The sequence below is a fragment of the Salvia hispanica genome, chromosome 2, assembly GCF_029641045.1.
Source record: "Salvia hispanica isolate PSC_SH4W2 chromosome 2, Shi_PSC_v1, whole genome shotgun sequence".
Classification (NCBI taxonomy): Eukaryota; Viridiplantae; Streptophyta; class Magnoliopsida; order Lamiales; family Lamiaceae; genus Salvia; species Salvia hispanica.
Window position 1 is genome coordinate 42,646,648 of NC_142693.1, and position 21,495 is coordinate 42,668,142.

A 21,495-nucleotide genomic window follows, 5' to 3' on the forward strand; every position below is an offset into this window, starting at 1 on the left:
ACCCGAGAGATGTAAACTGCCTAATCTGGAGGAACTGCCCAGTCAGAAGGACCTGCCCAACACGAGGGAAAAAGAAGAGTTGCTACCATTGGAGATCCATCCACCTAAGTTGGAGTCAAATGCATTTCCTTCAAAGCTCAAATATTTGGAAGAAAAAGAGACCATTCGCATGATCATCAATAGTAGCTTTCACAGGAATAAAGAAAAAGAGCTAATCAAGGTTTTGAAGAGGCTTAAGGATCTAATTGGTTGTACTTCGGCCGATGACATCATGAGTATAAGTCCCAATGTTTGCATATTTTACATGAGTTCAGAGAAGGGTTCCAAACTCTATAGGGATCCTAAAGGAAAGTTGAATGCTTCTACTTGGAAGGATTGGAAGGCAAGATTAGACGATGCTTTTTCGGAAGAACACATGTATCCTGCCCAGTTTGTTGAACAGACAATCTGAATGCCCTAGTGTGTAAAGCAACCAAACCTGGAGGAGCTGCGAAGCCAACACATGAGCCGGGGATCGAAACCCAAGGAGCAGCTGCACCAGCTCTACCACCACCTGCCATATCAGCCCGTACCCCCCGCTTTGTGCGGGGGAGGTGATTTCTATCCAACTCTCTCTTTTATTTGTTGTATATATGTGTTATGTATGTAATGTGTGTGTTTATTTTGATTTTTTTTTAATTGTGGCCTTGTCGGCCTTGCATGCTTCGTATTTGTGGCCTTGTCAGCCTTGATGTGTGTTTGTGGCCTTGCCGGCATCTTTAACTGTTTCGTTTTGTTAGTAGTCTCTTTCTAAACACTTGATCTACTTGCTCTCGAACAAGCAAAGCACAAGTGTGAGGAGGTGGAATTCTTATGTGTTTTTCAATTGGTTTCCTTTTCTTTGTTTTGTTGAATCTAGTCGCTTTCTTTCCTAACACTTTAATCAAACTTGCTTGAGGGCAAGCAAGGTCTAAGTGTGAGGAGGGGGATCATTTTTTATTTGTGGTGTTATTTTTCGTCGTGTTGTTTGTGAAAATCAGTTTGTTAAGAAAGTGTCAGTTTTTCTAGAAAAAAAAATGATTTTAGTCAAGCTTTGATGCATAGGCTTTGCAAAATATCTTCCCTTAAAACGAGCTTGAATGCGGTTGTTTTGCAAAGTTCTCATTCCAAATAATGGGTTGTTGGATGACGTTTGTATGACGGAAAAGTAGAGCACTACTCATTTGTTCAACCTCAGTTTTTTTTCTAAAAGTATAATACTTTCTACTATCTTTTTGTGAGTGTTATTGAGTGTGTGTGACTTGCACAATCTTGGATATCGCTTGGTCATTTTGGAAAACGTTAGAGGGCATTAGGATAACCACTTGAGCCTTAATTTTGTTGATAATCCTACCTAATGAGCTATCCCTAGTGATCCATTTTGAAGCCTAGGCCTTGTTCATTCATAGCCAAGAATATATTTTGCCCAAGCCACATGAATGCCTACATCCACATCCCAACTATGCATATTACACACTTGCTTAGTCAAGCCGAATGTGGTGATCTTATCCCTGTTTGAAGATGAAGAATGGCATTGCCTTGAGAACCTTTTTAAGAAAAAGAACATGAACAAATCGAAAAAAGGGAAGAAAAAGAAGTCTCCATGTCAGGGAATGAGAAAAAAAAAAAGGAAAAAGATGAAAAGAAGAAGAAACCTTGAGTCAAGAACAAGACAAAAGGAAACAAGATGAAAAAGAAGAAAAGACAAAGAAAGAAGAGGAAGAAGTCAATAGAAGAGAACAGAAAAGATCAAGAAAAGGAAAGAAAAATATGGGAAAAGAAAGAGAAAAAGGAAACAGAAAAAAATGAAGAAGAAGTACGGGACAGAAAAGAAAGGAGCACAAAAAGCAAGAAGAAGAAAATGTTGACGTGCGACAAAGCTATATTTGAATATCATAAGTTCATCATGCTTTGGTTTGATTTTTGTAAGTGTGTACACACTTCAAATGCATGGTTTCACTCTCTACATCAAGCTTAGGACCCCTAGGATCCATCCGATGCAATTCAAAAGGTCCGTAAGCCCCGCTACAACCCTCTCAAAGCCCCTTTCTAGCTATTTTGACTAAGTGATATCTTTTTGAGTGCTTGTGGTGAGTTTTGAGTGAAATACTTAACACTTTGAGAGGTGACTTGGGTGAAACTAGAACTTATGTGTAGTGCTTAAAGATCTTGACAAAACTGACAACATGAACCATATTTTGAGGAGAAAAATCAGTTGGGCTGCATTCTTGTTTGAATTTTGGGGAGGTTGAGTATGGTTTGTGTTTGATAAGCTTGACCCTTGTAGTTTTGTATGTTTTCGTTTGAGTCTACATTTGTGTTTGTGTCTTGTACATGTTTGTGTTGTGTGTTGTTTTAATTAATGTGTGTTGAGAGAAGAGGGAAGTGACTTAACAATTTAGTGAAAAGTCCAACCACATACTTGGGACAAGTATGATTCAAGTGTGAGGAGGTTTGATAGGCTAGTTTTCGTCACTCGGAATTGATCACTATTTGCACTATATGTTGAATATTTGCATGAAAAAAGATGTTATTTGGCAGGGAATGGAGCATTAAGTTGGAAAGCTGCTTAATGAAGGCATGGAGAGGAAAACATGCAAGAAAGAGGGTAAAATGACAAGGAATGGAAGAAAGTGAAGGAAGAAGGCAAAGAAGACCCAAACTGGCCAAGCTGTTGGACTGGCCAGTTTGAACCTGATGGGAAAATGACTAAAGCCACTTCCACACATTTGTCAAGGACAATTCTCACTTGCTACACACGCCCATATCAGCCCTTGGAGAGTAAAAAAGAAGGAAAATATCTTTTATTGGATATATGTATTAAAAAGACTTAGTCACCAACCACCAGTACTTTATCACTCTTTAGTTTAGTTTTAGCTTTCTCTCTCTAGGAAACTTTTCTCTCTTCCTTAAGAAGAGAGATTTTCACTTCAAGGCTGCCAAGATCATTGTTCACCATGGGTTGAAGTAGTAGTAATTTAGTAGTAGTGTTTGCTTTCTCTAGTTAGCTTGTTCTTAACTTTGTAGTACTTTTGCTCCTTTCTAAATCTTAGTTGTTGTTGTTGTTGGACTTGTTTTAAATGCTCATTTCAAGTAGTAATTGCTCTTAGTGTTTATGTATTGAATGTGTTTTAAAGTTTAGTTCTTGTTTGATTTCCGGTTTAGCTTGTTGTTTAGTTCTAGTGTTGGTTATGTTCTTGTTTAGTTAAAACCTTTTTCAAGCTTTTAAAATCAGTTTCTCTTCACCATGTTTAAGTGTTCTTGAAGCTTCTTTCTATCTTGTTTAAGTGTTTTAAGTTTCAGCTTTTAATTTGATGTTTTCAATGCATGTTTAGGTAGTTTACTTGTTCATTTTGTGTTTCTCCTTGTATTTTTAATTATGTAGCAGCCAAGTAGTCTTTCCTCTCACTTATTTTCGTGCCCTTACTGTAGAATTAGGAGCCATGATCAGCTTTTAGGAGTTAAGTTAGAGATCCATTAGTTAGAAACTTTTACCCACTAGTTTTAACCATTGGACAATAGCCTTAAGGGAACACAAGTACCATCACCTTTCACCTTTTAGCTCTCCCATCTAATATGTCTTTTAGGATCAGATTTATAACTCTCTTTCCTTCTTTTCATTTTCAGCTTTTAATCACATTAGTTAGGAATTTAAAGTTCACCTTTTGAACATGTCACTTTCCTAGTTTCTAGCTTTCTTTAGGAGTTAACACTTAGTAGTTTATCTTCCTTAGCTTTTAACTTAGTTCCTTTTGCTTTCTGAACTTAGGATGCTCATGCAAGTTGCTGCTCTCTTTTCATTTCCGAAATGTTCTTATTTTCGCCACTGCTAAGTTGCCCAGTTTACCAACTTGCCCAGTCTGCGTTTCAGTTTAATTGCTTTCGTTTACTTGCATGCTATTTGCATGTTTAGTTACAATCTTAGCTTAAGTGTTATTTATATTTTATAGTTTAGTTCCCACCCCCAATTTAGAGCGTGGCGGCATTGCCAAAACCCTTTCTAAGTGTGGAAATGCATAACGGATGCTACCGTTCCTCGTGGGTTCGACACCTTAACTTACCATATGCTAACTAATAGTATTTTGGAAAGTGGGAACATATAAATCTTGTTGAATAGGAAGGGACACGTGCCTACGACACGCGTGCGAAAATCCCGACCTTTCAGTTTTACATTTAATGGATGTTAATGCATGTTTAAATGTATAAGTTAACTTAACAAAGTGTAAGTCTTTATTTTAGTAGACCGGTTGTGGGCGGCGTCCACTTTAAGGTAACACGGTCAGTTCTAAACAAAGAAAAAGATGAATTTGACAACCTAGTTGGAATTTGACTATCCATCGAGAAAGGTTCCAATGTCAGTCCGCATATTTCTAAGCCTTACCGAAATAAGATGACATTGGTGTGGTATAGCACTGAACGGATCTAACAGCAAGACTTGCCCTTAGGCTATCTATTGAAAGGCGAGGTCTTGATAAATATTTGTTTCTCAATCAATGTATGTTAGCATTGAGCATACGGTATTGATTATGCATTACTTTGACTTATCAAAAGGTGCGGGTTTTTCGTAACCCAATGATCCTGATATATTGGGTAGTGGTGATCAATATCTAGCGGTGCTAGGATTGCTATTATATTGAATCGTGCGCGAGGTGAGTCTCGTTTGATAATGTCCTCAAGAGGAGCGCGAAACAAGGTTTTATTATTCGGAACCTAGCTAGTTGGAATTTGATTACTCTATGAATAATAAATAAGCGTTTCATGCTAAGTCCACTCTTGGAATTAATAAGAAGTTAATTAATTAAGTCCATAGCAGACATTAATTAATTAATGGACATTTTTATCTTAAGCGCGGGAAATGAAAGTTAAACGAAAACCCGGATTATTTGTAATTTCGGATTTGGATGGGGAGAGTTCAATATTACTTCTGTAGTGGCTGCTCGTAATATTCCAATTATAACTTATATTAAATTGTGGGTTCAATTTAATTAGTAAAAAGTAAATTGGATGAGCCCATATCCAAAACCTTCCATAGATCCCTGTCTGGGCTCAAAAGGAACTTAATATAAATAGGAGAATAAAGGAGACAGAATCATCACAATTTTATACCTTAAATTTTTGAAAATTTCGAGCTCCTCTAGCTGAAGTGGATTTCGAATTCTACTCCTATTCCCAAAAGGATTTCTTCCGTCTTCTTTATTTAAGTCCTAGTATTTTGGTGAGATCAGCCCACACTGATATCGGAGTACAGTTCGGGAACCAGAGAGAAGATTTGTGGTCTAGTATTCAAAGCGTCACATGGAGAAGCAGCTAGCCATCTTCAATTCTTTGGAGAATTAATTAGGTATTTTTCTACTCCGTAGAAAAGCATGTTTTAGGTTTCAATATTCTTAAAGCATGATTAATTCAAGTTATGAGCATGATACATGTAAGAATTACGCGAATAGATTTTGTCTAAATAATCTGCTAAATAGATCTGATTATTATGTGATTTATTGGTGTGATTAATAATTGTTAAATGTTAATCCATGCAACACCGCTTCCGCTGCCAGTTCTATCAAACCCCGTGATCCATTTACAGATATCTGATTTATCTTGATCGTGCCATGACATTTAAGTTAAACACTCAGACCAGTGCTAACCGATCAACATTCAGACATTAAATTGTTTTTGATCACCAATTTTCTTGAGACTGGCATGCAAACTATCACATTATCACAACATTCAGGTAACATTAGCTAACTAATGAAACCACTGCATTACACAACATTAACTTTTGGAGTTTGGACCAGCATATGGTACAAATTAGTGCCTCAAGTTGAAAACCAGATTAAAGCTTTCAAAACATTACTACAGAAACAAATTCTTAAGGAAATACCGTTTGTATAAATTTCAAATCCAAAGCCACAACTATATAGCCCTAGTAGATCTCTCTTATCTTCCAATATTGCAATATACGGAGTACTGCTTAAAAGGGAGTAAATTGAGCGAAAATTTAGAAGCATTAATTAGGGCACACAGATGCTAGAAATTAGTAGAGAATCGGTCAGAAATCTGAAGCGATCAAATTAGGAATATGGAAATTAATTGCAAAACAAAACTTAAGATAATTAAATTTGAAATTGGGGAAGAGAAAAAAAGACAGACGAACCAGAATTTGAATTCGGGGAGGCGGCGGACAAAGGGGCGGAACTCTTCTGAGTTCCGAATAGGGAGTAGATGCCGAGGGCGTAGGAGACCACGTAGAAACCCTGGAGCAGGAAGACTCGGAGGCCATACATCAATGCGATGCAAAGGAAGACGGTCCAACGGTAGAGCAAGTACGGTGTTGACTTGTCTAAGAAGTGCTGGAACCGCTGCGAAACTGCGAATTTCCACTGCGAGATGGCGGAAGAAGTCGACGCCGCGGAGGCAGTCGTGGTGGTGGAACCGTCTGCGTGTGTTTCCATTGTCAAAGTGTTCGTTGTTTGCTAAAATACTGCGGTACTTAAGTTGTAACTACTCCCTCAGAAAATCGAGTCCAAATTTTTTTCATGAATGAATGAATCCCTCAATATTATATAAATATTTTTTATTAAAAATAAGTTTCTTTTGAGTGAAATATTAATATAAAACAAATCTCTATTTTTAAAGGAAAATAGTATTAATCATAAAAATGAGATTTATGAGATATTTCATTATTTTTTCAATCCAAATGAATTTTTGCATAAACTTTATTTGGAGAAATTATCATAAAGCATATTTGCAATTAAAGAGATTAAGTGGGGATTTGCAGATGTAAATACAATAAAATATAGCAGTAAAAGATATGGAATAAATAGACAAACGAACGAGAACAGTTGTCAATGTGCAAAATGAAAATTACTAGTAGAAAAAAGGAATGTGATGCGCAAAGTAGGCGCTCGCCTAAGAGCATCTCCAATGAGACGGATGGAAAGTAGGCGCTCGCCCAAGAGCATCTCCAATGGGACATCCGTCCTATTGGTCTTCCCAAAAATACCTCCTGTCACATCATAAGTGTTGGTTTCTGGAATTACAAGATATAAAACTAGCCGGGCGTAATACAACCCAAGAAGAAATACAAATGGAAAAATTCGAAACAAGTAAACTGTGAAAGTGTTTAGCCGAGTCGAGGAGTCCTCTTTCCGCAAGATGAGATAAGCTCCGGTAGTGCTCTTCGGATTGACGTTTCGTCCCCAAAGATAAAACGGCTACATGCACCGCTATCAGCAGAGCTCCGGCGAACTGGACGGAGGAGAGGGCAGAGCTTTCGACAGAAAAACAATGCAGAAGAGAGGAGAGAGTGTATGATGCAGAGTGCTATTCTAGTTTCTGGTGTGTAGAATGCTAGAATGACTAGCCTATTTATAGGCTTAGTCCACTGTAGGGGTCAACACAGCCTTGATGGCTGTCATCAATGCTAGACCGTAACGGTCGTCGGTTACGAGGCATTACATGTTGTTACAGAGCTGAGAGGTTGAATCTAGAAGCTTCTAGATTCGATTATGACGTGGACTGTCACGTGTCAGCCACATTGGCTTACCGCGTCATACTGACAAGGTGTCATCCCGCTTGGCTCGCTGACGTGGAAACGGTGGTGGTCTAAAAAGAACTAGACCCACTAGCCTTGGACCAAGCCCAAAGAACAGCCCAAAGACCACCCAAAGACCAATTGCCAAGATCCAAGTCCAAGGACACGGGCACGGGCTCGAGGCTCGCGGCGGGGCGGGCGGCGCGCGCGTGTGGGCTCTTACAGCCCATCTTAGTCCACTATAATTATTACATGCAATAATCCTTCTTATTAAATACTAGTTTAATAAAGTTGTAACTTCCAATGTGGGGTAATTAACTCTTAATTATTCCATAAGCTTCTCTCATGCTCATTAAGTTTGCAATTTTGCACAATTTTAATCCATTATTTCTCAATCACCGGGAATCAGATTTGAGAAAATGAATATACCACGGTCATCTACTCCGAACGTAGATCGACGCTATATCATTTAATTTCACAAAAATCAAATATCTCGTTGAAATTATAATTGGTCAAAGTCCATTGACCGGCATAGATTCCAACAATAAGTACCTCCTGCCACGTCATAAGGACCTCCCACTGCACTACCACTTCATAAGGATATCGCACTGCACAATGGTGGACATCCCCCAAGGACTTCCCAAGCGGATTTCCCGCAATAAAAAAAAATCACAAATATGCAATTTACGTTACGGAATTAAAATTTCGACACGAATACGAACGGGGAAAATGCAACAAGTTCATTAAAAAAAATACATACATAATTATATATATATAAAAAATTACATAGTCATAAAACAAAAAAAAAATACAACCCTAAGCTTCAAGAAATGCGACCCCGTCTCACTCCTCGTCGTCCGCGTTGTCCCCGTCGCTAGTGCCGGCGCCGTCGTCCCCGCCGCCAGTCCCAGCGCCACTCTCGGGCAGGGGTGCCATCCCCAAATCGCGCCTCAATTCGTCGATGGCATCCTTCAACATCATCTTGTATAACGGATCAGTCGCGTTATGCCACCTGTCCAAGGTCTATATCAGGTTATACATTTGCCGCACGCAGGCGAGGTTGTTGAGCTCGGGAGTGTCCTCCGATTGTACCTTGTGGGACCCGCTGGCGCTTTCCCTTGTCATCCGCTGCGTAGTCTTTTGCCCTACCGGGCGACGGCGGCGGCGGGAAGACGCTTGAGGGGTTCGTGTGAACTGGCACTGCTGCTGTACTTGCTGGAAGCGCTGATCATCGTCCGCTTCGGCCACCCAACTTCAACACTCGCATAAAACTTGGCGGAATTCTGCACCACGAGATATATCTCCCAAAAATGCTCGAATTCATGAAACTTCAACTCCTTGTCGGGATACTGTGGCAGGGAAAGGTTTTTCACATCGTCGGTGGACATGCCGCTGGTTGCTATTCGGAGATTGTTTTGGTAGATGCCGGTAAATCCACTGAGCTTGCCCCTCAACCGCTCCCACTGTTTCCAGCATTGCTTTGCACTGTGAGGCTTCTCACCTGGCGGTTTGAATTTGAGGTAGCCTTGACTAATGCGCAACCACATTCTGTCGATATGCTGGTTAGCCCCGATGTAGGGATCCTCGACTACACCGACCCAGGGCTTCGCCAACGCAACGTTTTTCGCCACGCTCCAGACGGTCCTCTTTCCCGCCTCCTCCTCCTCCTCGGCCCCCGAACGCGAGGACGAGGTAGGGCCCTTGCCCTTGCCCCCGCCCCTACCCCTCCTTGTACCCTTCTTCTTCTTCGACCTCCCTCTCGCCGGTGGCACCTCAGTGGGAGTCTCCCTGATCGAAGATAGCCCCAACTCCTCCAAGGAGAAAGTATCATTGTCGGTGAACTAAGTCTCCAGAGGAGTACTCTGGGAATCTGCCGACAATAAATCTATGTAGGGGCGATAGACATTGTCCCTGGTGATTGGGGGTCCTTGCTACCCCCGCACCCACCCCGCAGCGGCAAGTATGTCCTGCATCATACCGGGCATCATTCCCCCCATCATCCCTGGCGTCATTTCCCCCATCCCCACTACCATCCTGGGCATCATTCCCCCCATCCCCGCTGCCCCGGGCATCATTCCCTCCATCATCCCCGTCATCCCGGTCATCCCTCTACTCACCCCGGGCATCTGGGGCACCATCCCACCCATCCAAGGGTATGTATTGTAGTACGAGGACATCATCCCCGCCATTCTGCTCGCGTTTCCCTCACCTTCGGCGGGAAATGTCGGCGTTTGTGACTCGCTCGTGGCGGGAGAATTCCTATCGTTCTCCATTTATCTTCAACAGAAATGAAATTAGAGAGAGAAACTTGTTAACACAAGTGGTACGAATGAAATGAAGTTCAACGAGCCGTATATATAGAGTTTTAAAAAAAAATGTAAAAAATCGGAAGTCCGCGTCGTCGCTGCAATGGCGGACGTCGCGACGGACGTCCCGCCTCAGCTGCGGATGAGTGGTGCCCGCTCCCCACGTCCGTGTCCGCCGCCCCGCGTGCCGGACGTCCGCCGGGACAGCCGCCCTTGGAGATGCTATGTTTGCAGCAAATCTTTCTCTGTATCACATTCTAATTTCTACAAATTAAACTACTATAAATTTATTACAATACGTAATTGTCCCATGACCCATATGACCATTTTTTGTTAAAATTGATGGTGGTGTAGAAGCCCAAATTTTGAACATGGACGGAACATCGATTCTCCACAATATTAAGGTCTCCTAACATAGCTACTACTATTATAGAGATGTTGAACAGACTAACAATATACTTCAAAAGAGAACTAAACCAACCGTGACAAAAAACAATTAGTGTAAACAAAAAAAAAGCCAGTAATTTATAGTAGGAAGAAGGACGAATTGACATATGCAACGGTGAAGATTATTGCTCCTCACATTGTGTATTTGTCTAGGCCAATAAGGAAAAATATATTGAATTTTCCCTGTACTATATACACTTACGTGTATATTATAATAATATGATCCCAAATATTTTTGAATGAATAATTTTTTTGATAAATTAACATACTTAACTATTCATATTTCATTTCATTCCATTTGGTGAAATAAGCATGTATGAGTATTTCATTTCATTCAAATTAATTAATGAATAATTCTATTCATTTGGTACTCCACATTGAGTAATTGTAAGTACAATAGGTTATGTAACGATCATATTATATAATTCGTTTAATCGAGATTGTATGAAAAATGAGAGTTGAGGACTTCGAATTTGGGTACTAAGTTATTAGTATTAATTCTAAATCAATTTAGTTTGTTTAATCTGTAAAATCATATACTGCAGACGTTATTAATCAGTATATTTAAATTCTAAATTTCTTATGAAAATTATAAATATCAACAGGTAAAATTCACTTAAATTAGTTGAAGTTGCGACAAGTCTTTCTCCACTATTTTATAGCAAAATTTGTCCTCGCTACTCAACTAAAATTATTGGAAAAATATGTCAATACCATTCATCCTGACGTGACAAATAAAGCCTAAAAATAAATCGGACGAGTCACGATCTAAAACAAGTCGGTTGCAAATTTGACATTATTGTAGTATCACTTTAATTAATTTTAAACATTTCATAATTAAATAAGTGACACTAAAAGTTTAGGTTATTAATTGCAATTATCTAATTTGTTCCCTTTTTTTTCTTTGTCAATTTTGTTTGATTTTCAGGTGATTGGAAATGAAACGGAATTCATTGGATGTTCACCTGAACCAATTTTCGTCGTTGCAAACCGAATTAAAAACTTGCCGTTAGCCTTCATTTGTAAAGCTTAATTAATCTTAAATGCAATTATTAAGCAGGTTAATTGACACAAACTACTGCTATATAAAACGGTATCCACTCGTTTTCAGATTTGAAACCGGCAAAGAAGTGGGAAATCACTTTTATCGGCATTGCAACAACAATGGTGAGCAGCTCCAAGGGAGAGTCGGCGAGCGACGCCGACAATTCATCTGGCGACGCGCTCGAATCCAAGTCCAAGAGCCTCTTCTCCGAGGGCGAGAAGGTTCTCGCCTACCATGGTCCCCGCATCTACGAAGCCAAAGTACTCCCTAAATCTATTTCTTAGGGTTTTTTCTTCTGTTCAATTAACGATTCTGAGTAATTGGAGCTCATTTATATGTTAATTTTAGTACTACCATGATTTGGTACTTGAATAGAATTCAAAATATGGATTCAGTTTTAGATGTGTTTTTCATGCGAGGATAGCTGTTATATTTGATTGCTTGTGAAAGTGAACTAGGCAGGCTTAGATGCATATTAAAATGCAGTGGATTATTGACCTGAAGAATAAGGTTGTTTATGTAGGTTCATTACATTTTTCTCTTTAGTGTCTTTGATTGATTTTAGTTCCGTTGCCTTTCTTATATCTGGCTATTGTGATGTGGAAATCATAGTGGAACTGTTTAGTGCATAGGTATTCACATGCTACAAACATGGATATGTGAGTTTCTCATAGGATTTTGTTTCAGATATTTCCTGGATTATGAATCACTTAAATTTACTAGAGGATATGTGACTTGTCTACTTAAGTAGAGGATATCATTTTGTTTTTCTAAATGCAGATGTAATTGTAATAATCTTCAATCTTGATATCTATGTCTCTTTATGTTTATCATACATGTTCATATCTTGTGCGTACTCATTACTCATGGTATATATTTGATCCTGCATCAGATATACACTAAAGAAATACTATGTCATTAAGATGGATATTTGTGATATCTTAATGCCAAGTATTACTAGATTTTTATGGCGTGTCAGTATGTTGTTTTTTTCCTAATTTCGTACCCACCTCACTTTCAAGGGGAATAATTTTGAACAATTATGCTTCAGTTGCCACCCTTTCTTTTAGTTTTATTGTTCAAATATATTACCCCTTTCCCTTTGTTTGTGTTCTTCTTTTGGTATGAAGTAGAGTCCTGCTAATGGGGCTTATAGTAAAGTTTAATAACCAGTGTTAAAGCCTGAGAATTGGAACAAAGAGAATCATTCAAGCATGCAACTTCGAATGAGAAACTTTGCTAATTTGCAATATTCACAGTTCCTTTCTTCTGCTTCATATTAAGTTATGCAGTCTTCTTTATAGGGTATCATGGCTCATTAGTATTAATATACTGAATCATCAGAAATAATGATTGTGTAAGAGACTCAGAGCCCCCTAATACTTCCCTGTGAATGTGAATAAAATTCCAGGAATTACGTTCTGGTTCTTATATTAAGACTGTGGGGGATCATGCCTGCTCTCATCTTTGAATTAGAAACGTCATTTATATATTTCGTTCATTCTTTTATTTCAGATCATGCGTTGGTGGTATACTATTCAGGATCGGTTTCATTTTTTTTTTCTACAACTAGGTTTTTGCTACATACTATTTGATCTTTTGTCAATACATGATGGTTTTCTTTACTCATAAAAGTATTTTCATTAGTTGCTCTTTTGTGTGTATAAGGTTCAAAAAGCAGAGTTCCGGAAGCATGAGTGGAGATATTTTCTCCATTACCTTGTAAGTTTTAATTTCCTACTTAACTTTCCATTCCCAGTTGATTTTGGTTGCGCGTTACCTGATATGTTTGTGACTTTGTTAATGAAGCTCTTCCTATTACTCCATTTTGTTTAGCCTGTCAATAACATGTTCCCGTGGTCTTATTTGTCAAATGGAATATCACTATATCTACTCTAATTGGTAGTTTATTTTTTACAGGGTTGGAATAAAAAGTGAGCATGTTCCCATCCCTTCATTTCCTTCTATTTATCAGACTTGGAGGTCCTATCTCAGTCTCTGTTTCTTTGTACTTTTGTAGAACACATAATACACAGCTGTTTTAACTGTTAGGTTAATTGTATACAGAATATACATAGCTGTTAGTTTTACTAATTATATAGAAGAAAAATTTCTTCCCTTGTAGTTCAGAATTTTAGAAACAAATAAAATAAACTCTCTGGGTTAAGTTATATTTGTTCAGCCGTATGTGTAGCTAATCAGAGTCCAGCAGTTCTATGTTAAAAGCTATAAGTAGTTTTTTTCTTTTTTATGCCTATACTGGTAATTGTTGTCACTAACTAAACGTTCAATATGCTTCCAATTAGTTGGGATGAATGGGTAGGCATGGATCGGCTGATGAAATATACCGAAGAGAACATTATGAAGCAACAGGCCCTTGATGCCCTTGATAAGAAAGCTGGAGTTGACAAGAATACTAAATTAGGGCGTTCTGCTCAAACAAAACCAAAAAGTTCAACTGGTATGTGTCAGTCAGTCTTTGATCTGCTAATTTCTTAGGGGCTCTTGATACTGGTATTTCTTCGTCAGATAACTGTTTATGGTTGGTGAGCTGTTTGTTTTTGGAATTAAGGTTCTATTACTCATGGATTTTGTAGATGCTAAAGTGGATAAAGAGGAGGCAAAGACCACAGGTACTGTTATCAGGTTTCTCCATTGTGTGTAATTTCTCACTTGCTCACATCATATCTTCTTCAACAAAAATTGGTACCATATCCTGGTCCATATTTTAGTAAGCAAGTGGAGGCTAAACTAGGTTGAAAATGTATCCTTTATGCCAATATTTGGTGTTGTTAACCTCTTGATGAAATGAATTGAAGGAAGAAACTTTGGGATATAGCCATATAGTAATAGCCGTGTATTCTGGACGTAATTGCCTATTACTTGTCATGGTATTTGATACTGAGTCTTATTCGTGGTGGTTTACAAGCGTGGGAGTCGAGTGGTTGCGGATTATCATTAGCTGTTGCGCAAAATTATCTTTTGCTGCATATCCTTTACTAAGTTGTTTTGCTAGAGGAGTCGTGTGTTACTAGTCTTTTAGAGATAGAGTTGTTTTACGAGTCTGTTTGTTAGTAGGAGTCAGTAGGCAGTCCTTGTATATAGTCCCTCAATGTTTGAGATGGCATGTATTGCATTTGAGTTTGTGAACTGTTATTCTGTTTGCCTCGTTGAGGATTTCTATCTAGTTTATTTCTTCCATTCCATTGTTTTCCATCCTCTCGCCTTTACTCTATCAACTTTGCAGCTACAAAGGGGAAAAAGCGAAAGGCTGACTCAGGGATTGAGGTTTGTTCTGTCCCCTCCTCTACATTAATAAGCTTGCAAGTTTAATTTGGAGTGCACTTATCTACAGATATTGATTGTAGAGCGCTTTGTCGAGCGAGACACACACAATTATATATTGAGATGAAACTGAAAGAACTCGTGCACGATTGACTAACTGAATAAACTGGAATTACTTGTACTAACTTGAATTAAGAACAATGTTGTTAAGGGTGTGGGGCGCAACGAGACGATTATGTAAAAATCCGGGTCGCAGTGCGTGGGACGCTCTAATAGATTGGAATTCTTCTTTTCTTGCTATACTGAAAAAAAGAATTTGAGTAAAGAAGGAAGAATTAATTGAGAAGAGGATGATAAGGAATATTAATGTCTTGAGAAGAGGAGAGAGCTGAAATGTTTTTTTTTTTGGAGATTATAAAATATTGTAGTACTATCTTTTGCAATATTTTTGGTGATTTGGAGGGATTAAAGGAAAATATCCAACATTAGTTATGATGAGTTATTTTAGGAAAAGAAGATTTCAAGTCTTTAGGGTTTTTTGATTGAAATATTTTCAGCTGCCACCCTTGGCTCGCCTGAGTCACCTTGGGGCTATTTAGTTGGCGTCCTGAGCGCCCCGCACCCCAGGCGCTCTTTTAACAATATTGATCAAGGATGATAGTTTTCCTCTTGCGAGGCCTTGACCTATGCCAAACAAAATACTCCCTCCATCCCGCCATAAATGAGGAGTTTCTTTTTGGCACAAGATTTAAGAAAATGATATTTAGAGATTTAAGTGGAGAGGGAATAAGTGAAGAGAGAATAAAGTAAAAGAACCAATTGATATATTTTGCCAAAAAAAGAAAATGACTCGCTTTAGGTGGGACGTTCCAAAAAGGAATACAAGTCGCTTATAGTGGGACGAAGGGAGTGCTAGACTTCAAGCTATATTTCCCCTTCAACTTCTAGGGGTATATATACTTGAGATCCTACTTCAACTTGTAAAAGAAAAGATAATTATCAGAAAAGGAAAACTACTAAACTAAGGAAGTGAATCCTAATAACTAAAGGAAATAAGTAACAACTATTAACATATCCCTAATGTGATTTGGACTCTGAATTATTTATGATATGTGACAACTGAATGACTAGATCAACAAATGCATGACTTTCTTCTTCCAATCTCCCGCTTCATTCTTCTTCTCATGCTTGAGCGGCTACTCGACGTGGACCCTCGTGTATACTGTATATACCCTCCACGGTTGAGCTCTATCACATATCTGCCGTGTATATGCTGCTTTCTTCTTCTTTCTATTTTTCTCTTTGTTTTCATTTCGTCTCTCTTTATATAAGTATTTTTTTAACTTAGTAAACATCATTGCTTGGATTTTGGACGTTTTCTAATGCTTGTTGGTGTATGATTAGTTCTATTTCTATTTCATATGTTATGACATTTCCTGGTTGTCACTTTAATTTCAGAGTCATGTGCTAATATAAAGAGAAACTGTACCAAAGTAATTTAATATCTCTTATTCCTAGAATGTGATCTATATCTTCTTCTCTATACGGCTTCATCCATCATATGGTTAAACTACTCTGCATCAGCAGAATCCAAATTTGTTTAAATTGATGCTGTTGAAAGTTTGTTGTTACTTGAGCTTCTGTTTACTTGGACCTCCGGTGAACACTTTCTAAACTCAGGAGTTGTCAAGTACTTAAAGTTCTTCAGAGTTTGAAAATGTGTTAAATACTTCAGTAACAGAACACTAAACCCAGTTTTCCATTACAACATGGCCTTATGCAATTTCACCATCCCAATTACACTATGTTGTTTCATTGGTAAAACGTTTTTTCTTTGCAGATGTTATAATTGCAACATAAATAAATAAAAAGTGTTGTAAGTTTGTAAATGCAACATTTCGAAATCCCTGTTATAATTTCCTATTATGCTAAATGTTGTATTGTTTACGGCATTTACCCCTTAAGTATTGATCTCGAATGTTTTTGATCTTCTCATTGTTAGGACAACCCAACAACAGAAAATCTCATCAAAATTCACATTCCTCCCAGTTTGAAGAAGCGATTAGTTAATGATTGGGAGTTCATTACTCAGCAAAACAAGGTAGTGTGCTTCTTTGCTACATTAAATTGGGAGTTCATTACTCAGCAAAACAAGGTAGTGTGCTTCTTTGCTACATAAAATTCAAGTAAAAGTTTCAGAAGGAGAAAGTGCTAATGAGTTAATACTACTCCACGGATGCTAATGAGGGATTATAGGGAAAAATTAGGATTTCCAGTAGTAATTTTTTAATCGCAATTTGGATAAACTTATAAGACAGTTAGTGGCAGCTTTACTGCAGTGTTATCCAGGACAGTTAATAAACAATGAAAACCTAACAGGCTAGTTTATGTGGACCAATGCTTACCCATCAGGCGTTTCATTCCATATTCAGTTTGTGCCACTGCAGATCGAAATCATTATCTGTCCTTTTTTTGATCAATTTTACTACATTGCATTTATTTTTACTTCAGCCAAATTCAGATAAGAATGTTCTCAAGAATCATGGGCTTTTTTAACTTAATGGTGATAACTTTTTTCTTCTAGACCTCCACCAGTCATGTAAGGTAAGGTGTGGTCCTGGATTTCTGAGGGTATTTGCCTCCCATTCTGTTGGTGCTTCCAGAATATTGTATTATATTTTGCGTCTCACTGAAAGTAAATCGTACATTCATACATGTAATTTTATAAAGGTTTTCTTCTCTGCAGCTTGTGAAGCTCCCGAGATCACCAAATGTTGATGATATATTGACAAAATATCTTGAACACAGGTTGAAGAATGATGGCATGTGAGTTTGTTTTCTCATCCGAAACTTTCTCATGGGTGTAAACTACTATCTGCCATGTTTCTCCATTTCATTGAAATATGGATGAGCTATTCTGGATATCTAGTTTCAGTTGTAAAAAATCTTTGGTACTCTATTTGTTAATTGTGGACCATTTATTTTGTTTGATGGATGGGTATTGACAAAGATTGCACTGTCGTGATGGAAGAAAATGCATGATATCCATTCACAGAGGAGATGCATTAAAATATACATAAAGCATGCCCAGTGTTCTAATTTTTCACTTTATTGTCTTTTCAGGAAATATACCATGAAAGTTCACTTGTTAACAGGTTGATTTGTTACAATTAGTACTCCCTCCGTCCCGGAATAGGAGTCCTATTTAGTTGTGGCATGAGTTTTAAGAAATGTAAAGAAAAGTGGATTGAATAAGTTTGTGGAATATTGGTCCCACTTATATATAATAGTTTTATAATAAAATGTTAGTGGAATAAGTTGGTGGAATGTGGAGCCTACTTAATATTTATGCTGAAAGTGAAATAGGACTCTTATTGTGGGACGGACCGAAATGGCAAAACAGGACTGTTATTGGGACGGAGGGAGTAATTATTAAAATATCATTTCCTGAAAATTAGTTTTATCCCTATGGTTGGCTTTACTCCCATACATCATAGTAGTTTGATTTTCTACTCACGACCGTCCCTATAAAATGTTGGAGCTTTAAGTTGTTCTTGTTGGTTCTGTAGCATCTAAAACTATAGTTATGTACATTGTTTGGTTACTTGCATGGTTTTATCTTGTAGAAGTTGCGTTCTTTGATCTCCTTGGAAGCAAAGATAGTTGTTCTGTGAAAAGTTTCATTGTACATGGTTGATGATCTTTGATGGTATTTTCTTCATGAGTACAGGATGACTGATGTGGTTGGAGAAATTTTGAATGGGTTAAGATGTTATTTCGACAAGGCTTTGCCAGCTATTCTTTTGTACAAAAAAGAACGCCTGCAGTATCGGGAGGCTATTTCGGATAATACATCTCCATCAACTATATATGGAGCTGAACATTTGTTGCGCCTATTTGGTATGCTCAAGTCAATTATAACTTAGCAAATCATCGACAAATATTATTTTATTTAACTTTTTTATATGATTGTACTACTGTTTTGCATTAATAGAATGCTTATTGAGGTGAAATTGTTTGTCTGCTTGGTGTTTCACCTTATTGAATTTGTTCTGCTAATATCTGATTTGGAAATTCTGACTTGTTTTGTTGATATCTTATTTATGTTTTTGTTTCTATTATTTGCAGTGAAATTGCCAGAATTGTTGGCGTATGTGAAAATTGATGAGGAGACTTTGATTAGGTTGCGGCAGAGATTGCTCGAGTTTATCAAGTACGTTGTTAGTCCTATTGTTTGACATCATGGCATCGACTGCTCTGTTTATGTTCTCAGATGGTGTCAAGAATAAAATAATGATCCATATTGAAATTCATTATGCTGAAATAAGGTTGTACATCATTGGAAATATTCATAACTTGTGAATAAAGCTAAATTTGATAGTTTTCTCCGCACTGTCTTGTCTGTTTTCTCCCTCAATGTGCGGTGTGTTTTCTCATAACCCTGTTATTTTAAGAAGGGCAATAATCCATACTTGCAAACATCAACAGCCTATGTCTGTTGCTTCATTTCTGAAAAAGAAAATTGCTGTTTCAAGTATCAGAATTCATTTTACTGATAACCTTGATTTGAGTTCTGCAGACATGGTTTAGAATCATTCACTTAGAATTTGAAGTTGGAACTTTTTTGTATATTTGATTTTCCAATACTTACCTAACTATACCTGTGGTGGTGTTTGATGTAGGTTTCTGCAAAATAACGAGAGCGCTTTCTTCCTCTCGGCATATGATGGTCCTAAAGTTACTGAAGGAGGTGGCAAGATGAAGGATAGCTGACTCGATTATCAGCATGTGTTCTTGTTATGATTCTTGGCTATATTACATCGGCAAGAAGCCTCAGTATTGTATGAGTAAGCATGTTGTTGTTTATAGGCTCTTTAACTATTAGCAAAAACTTATCGTTGTAGCAACAAATACTCGTCGTAGAAGAAGGATGCATAGTTTTTCCTCAGTTTTCTTATATTTCATTTTTATCACGGAGTATGTATAATTTTTTTATATTTCAAAGCAAACGTAACCTTATTATTTAGAAGTGAGAATTGTTACTAAACTACTTGATCGCATATATCATTGTATGTGAGTGATAGTTGCCCTAGTTCCCTTAATTCTCAAAGACATTTTTTTTTCCGTCATAAGCGATATATTAATTTTGGATATGAAATTTAAAAAATTAATATTTAAAGAGTTAAGTGGGAGGAGAATAAATAATTAGAGAGTAAACTTAAAAGTAGAGAACTACAGAGAGAACAAAGAATGTGAGAGAATAAAATTACTCCCTCTGTCTATTATAAGTGAATCGTATTTCTTTTTGGTGGTCCATTATAAGTGAGTTGTGTCCCTTTAACACATTTACTCCTTACTTTATTCCCACTCTCATACTCTCCCATATTTTATTCTTTCTTTATCTCTCTACATTATTCTCACTCCTACTTTATTCTTACTCCACTTGACTCACCAAACATTATTTTCTTATAAGAGTGCCTCATTTAAGGTGGGACGGAGCTAAAAAGGGAATGAATTTTAGATGTGACATACCTAAAAACAAAGTAATTTGCTTCTGGTTTTTTTTTTTTAAGAGGATCGACAATGGTTCCCCTCTACCCCCTGAAGTGAGTTCGAATTGTGGCAAGTAGACTAGCCTTCCTCAAACGGGTCCGGGTCCGAGCCCCCCCCAGCTTGAATACAAGCTCGTAAACTGTCTTGCCGACAAACGGGTCCGGGTCTGAGTCCCCACCAGCTTGTCAAGCCCACAGGGAAATTAATCCCAAGTTGCAACTCCTAGGGTTCGAACTCGTGACCTCTAGGATGCCATATCCTTGCCCTCTTACCGCTAGGCCAAAGGGCTTGGATAAAGTAATTTGCTTCTGGTTGAATGGAGGGAGTATATAGAACCGAGTTAATTATTTAATACTCTCTCTGTTTTCTCATAGTTGAGACATTTTTTCATTTTCGGAAGTTCCCTCATAGTTGAGTCATTTTCATACATAGTACTCCCTTCATCCCCAAAGAATATGCACTTTGGGTTCGGCACGAGTTTTAATGCGAAATTGATAAAATAAGAGAGAGGTAGAGAGAAAAAGTAATTAAAGTATTGTTAGTGGGGAATGAGTCCCACCTCATTAGAGAGAAAATAGTTTCCAAAACTAGAAAGTGCATATTCCTATGGGACAGACTAAAAAGGAAAGAGTGCATATTTTTGTGGGACGGAGGGAGTAATAATTAACACTTTTTCTCACTCTTACTTTGCTCTCTCTTACTTATCTCTAATTTATTCACTTTTTACATTATTCCCTCTACTTTTTTCTTCCTCTTACCTTTTTTTCCATCTATTGAACACACTAAATATCCATTTCTTAAACTTCGTGCCAAAAAATTCCGCCTCGACTATGAGGGAACGGAGGGAGTATTTTGAATGAACTACAAAAATAATCTTTGACAATATAATTTGCATATAGATCACTATCTGTAATGAATTTTATTAGCATGGATGATCCTAAACAAATGCTCCAAAAAATACTTACTCCACATTGTGTTGACTGACAAACTCATAGTTTAGGCTTGTTTTATGGGTGATTAGAGAGTACTTTTGATGATTTAAGGTGTTTAATATAGGTTTTTCACCACATATACACTAATTAGGTGAGTTAATGGGTTTGTCGTAGTTTTGTGATGAAAACAGGTTGAAACGAGCCGAAGCTGAACTTTGAGGAGGATTCCAGAGAGAAAACCCGACCGGGTGTTTCCCATTTCCCCGGAAAACCCGGTCGGGTGATTTGCAGCAATTTTGAGGACTCTAGAAGAAAAACCCGGCCGGGTGTTTCCTATTTCCCGGAAAACCCGGTCGGGTGTTTTGCAGCAGCTTGCTGGCT

General features: G+C 37.8%; 1 protein-coding gene across 6 annotated transcripts; it reads left to right on the forward strand.

Annotated features, from left to right (window-relative positions):
* Window positions 1-11,327: 11,327 nt before the first annotated feature.
* Window positions 11,328-19,676, forward strand: LOC125201405 (protein MRG1). 6 transcript variants are annotated; one of them, XM_089065704.1, is made up of 12 exons: window positions 11,328-11,604; window positions 12,860-12,917; window positions 13,013-13,066; window positions 13,265-13,327; window positions 13,651-13,805; window positions 13,942-13,977; window positions 14,592-14,632; window positions 16,632-16,784; window positions 17,376-17,455; window positions 18,360-18,529; window positions 18,758-18,842; window positions 19,312-19,676. In XM_089065704.1, the coding sequence occupies exons 1-12, from the start codon at window positions 11,343-11,345 to the stop codon at window positions 19,400-19,402; spliced, it is 1,248 nt and encodes a 415-aa protein (XP_088921830.1). In that variant the 5' UTR covers window positions 11,328-11,342; the 3' UTR covers window positions 19,403-19,676. The 6 variants fall into 6 exon arrangements, with proteins under 6 accessions (XP_088921830.1, XP_047955452.1, XP_088921831.1 ...); XM_048099495.2 differs by having other exon boundaries at window positions 11,377-11,604; window positions 12,992-13,066; XM_089065705.1 differs by having other exon boundaries at window positions 11,390-11,604; window positions 12,992-13,066; window positions 16,632-16,730.
* The last annotated feature ends 1,819 nt before the right edge of the window (window positions 19,677-21,495 follow it).

Bases quoted from the DNA above. Each gene is read 5' to 3' on its own strand.
- LOC125201405 (XM_089065704.1), top strand. From the start codon at position 11,343: ATGCAATTATTAAGCAGGTTAATTGACACAAACTACTGCTATATAAAA. The intron at 13,328-13,650 runs GTCCTATCTCAG...GCTTCCAATTAG, and splicing joins TCTATTTATCAGACTTGGAG to TTGGGATGAATGGGTAGGCA. The intron at 18,843-19,311 runs GTACGTTGTTAG...TGTTTGATGTAG, and splicing joins AGATTGCTCGAGTTTATCAA to GTTTCTGCAAAATAACGAGA.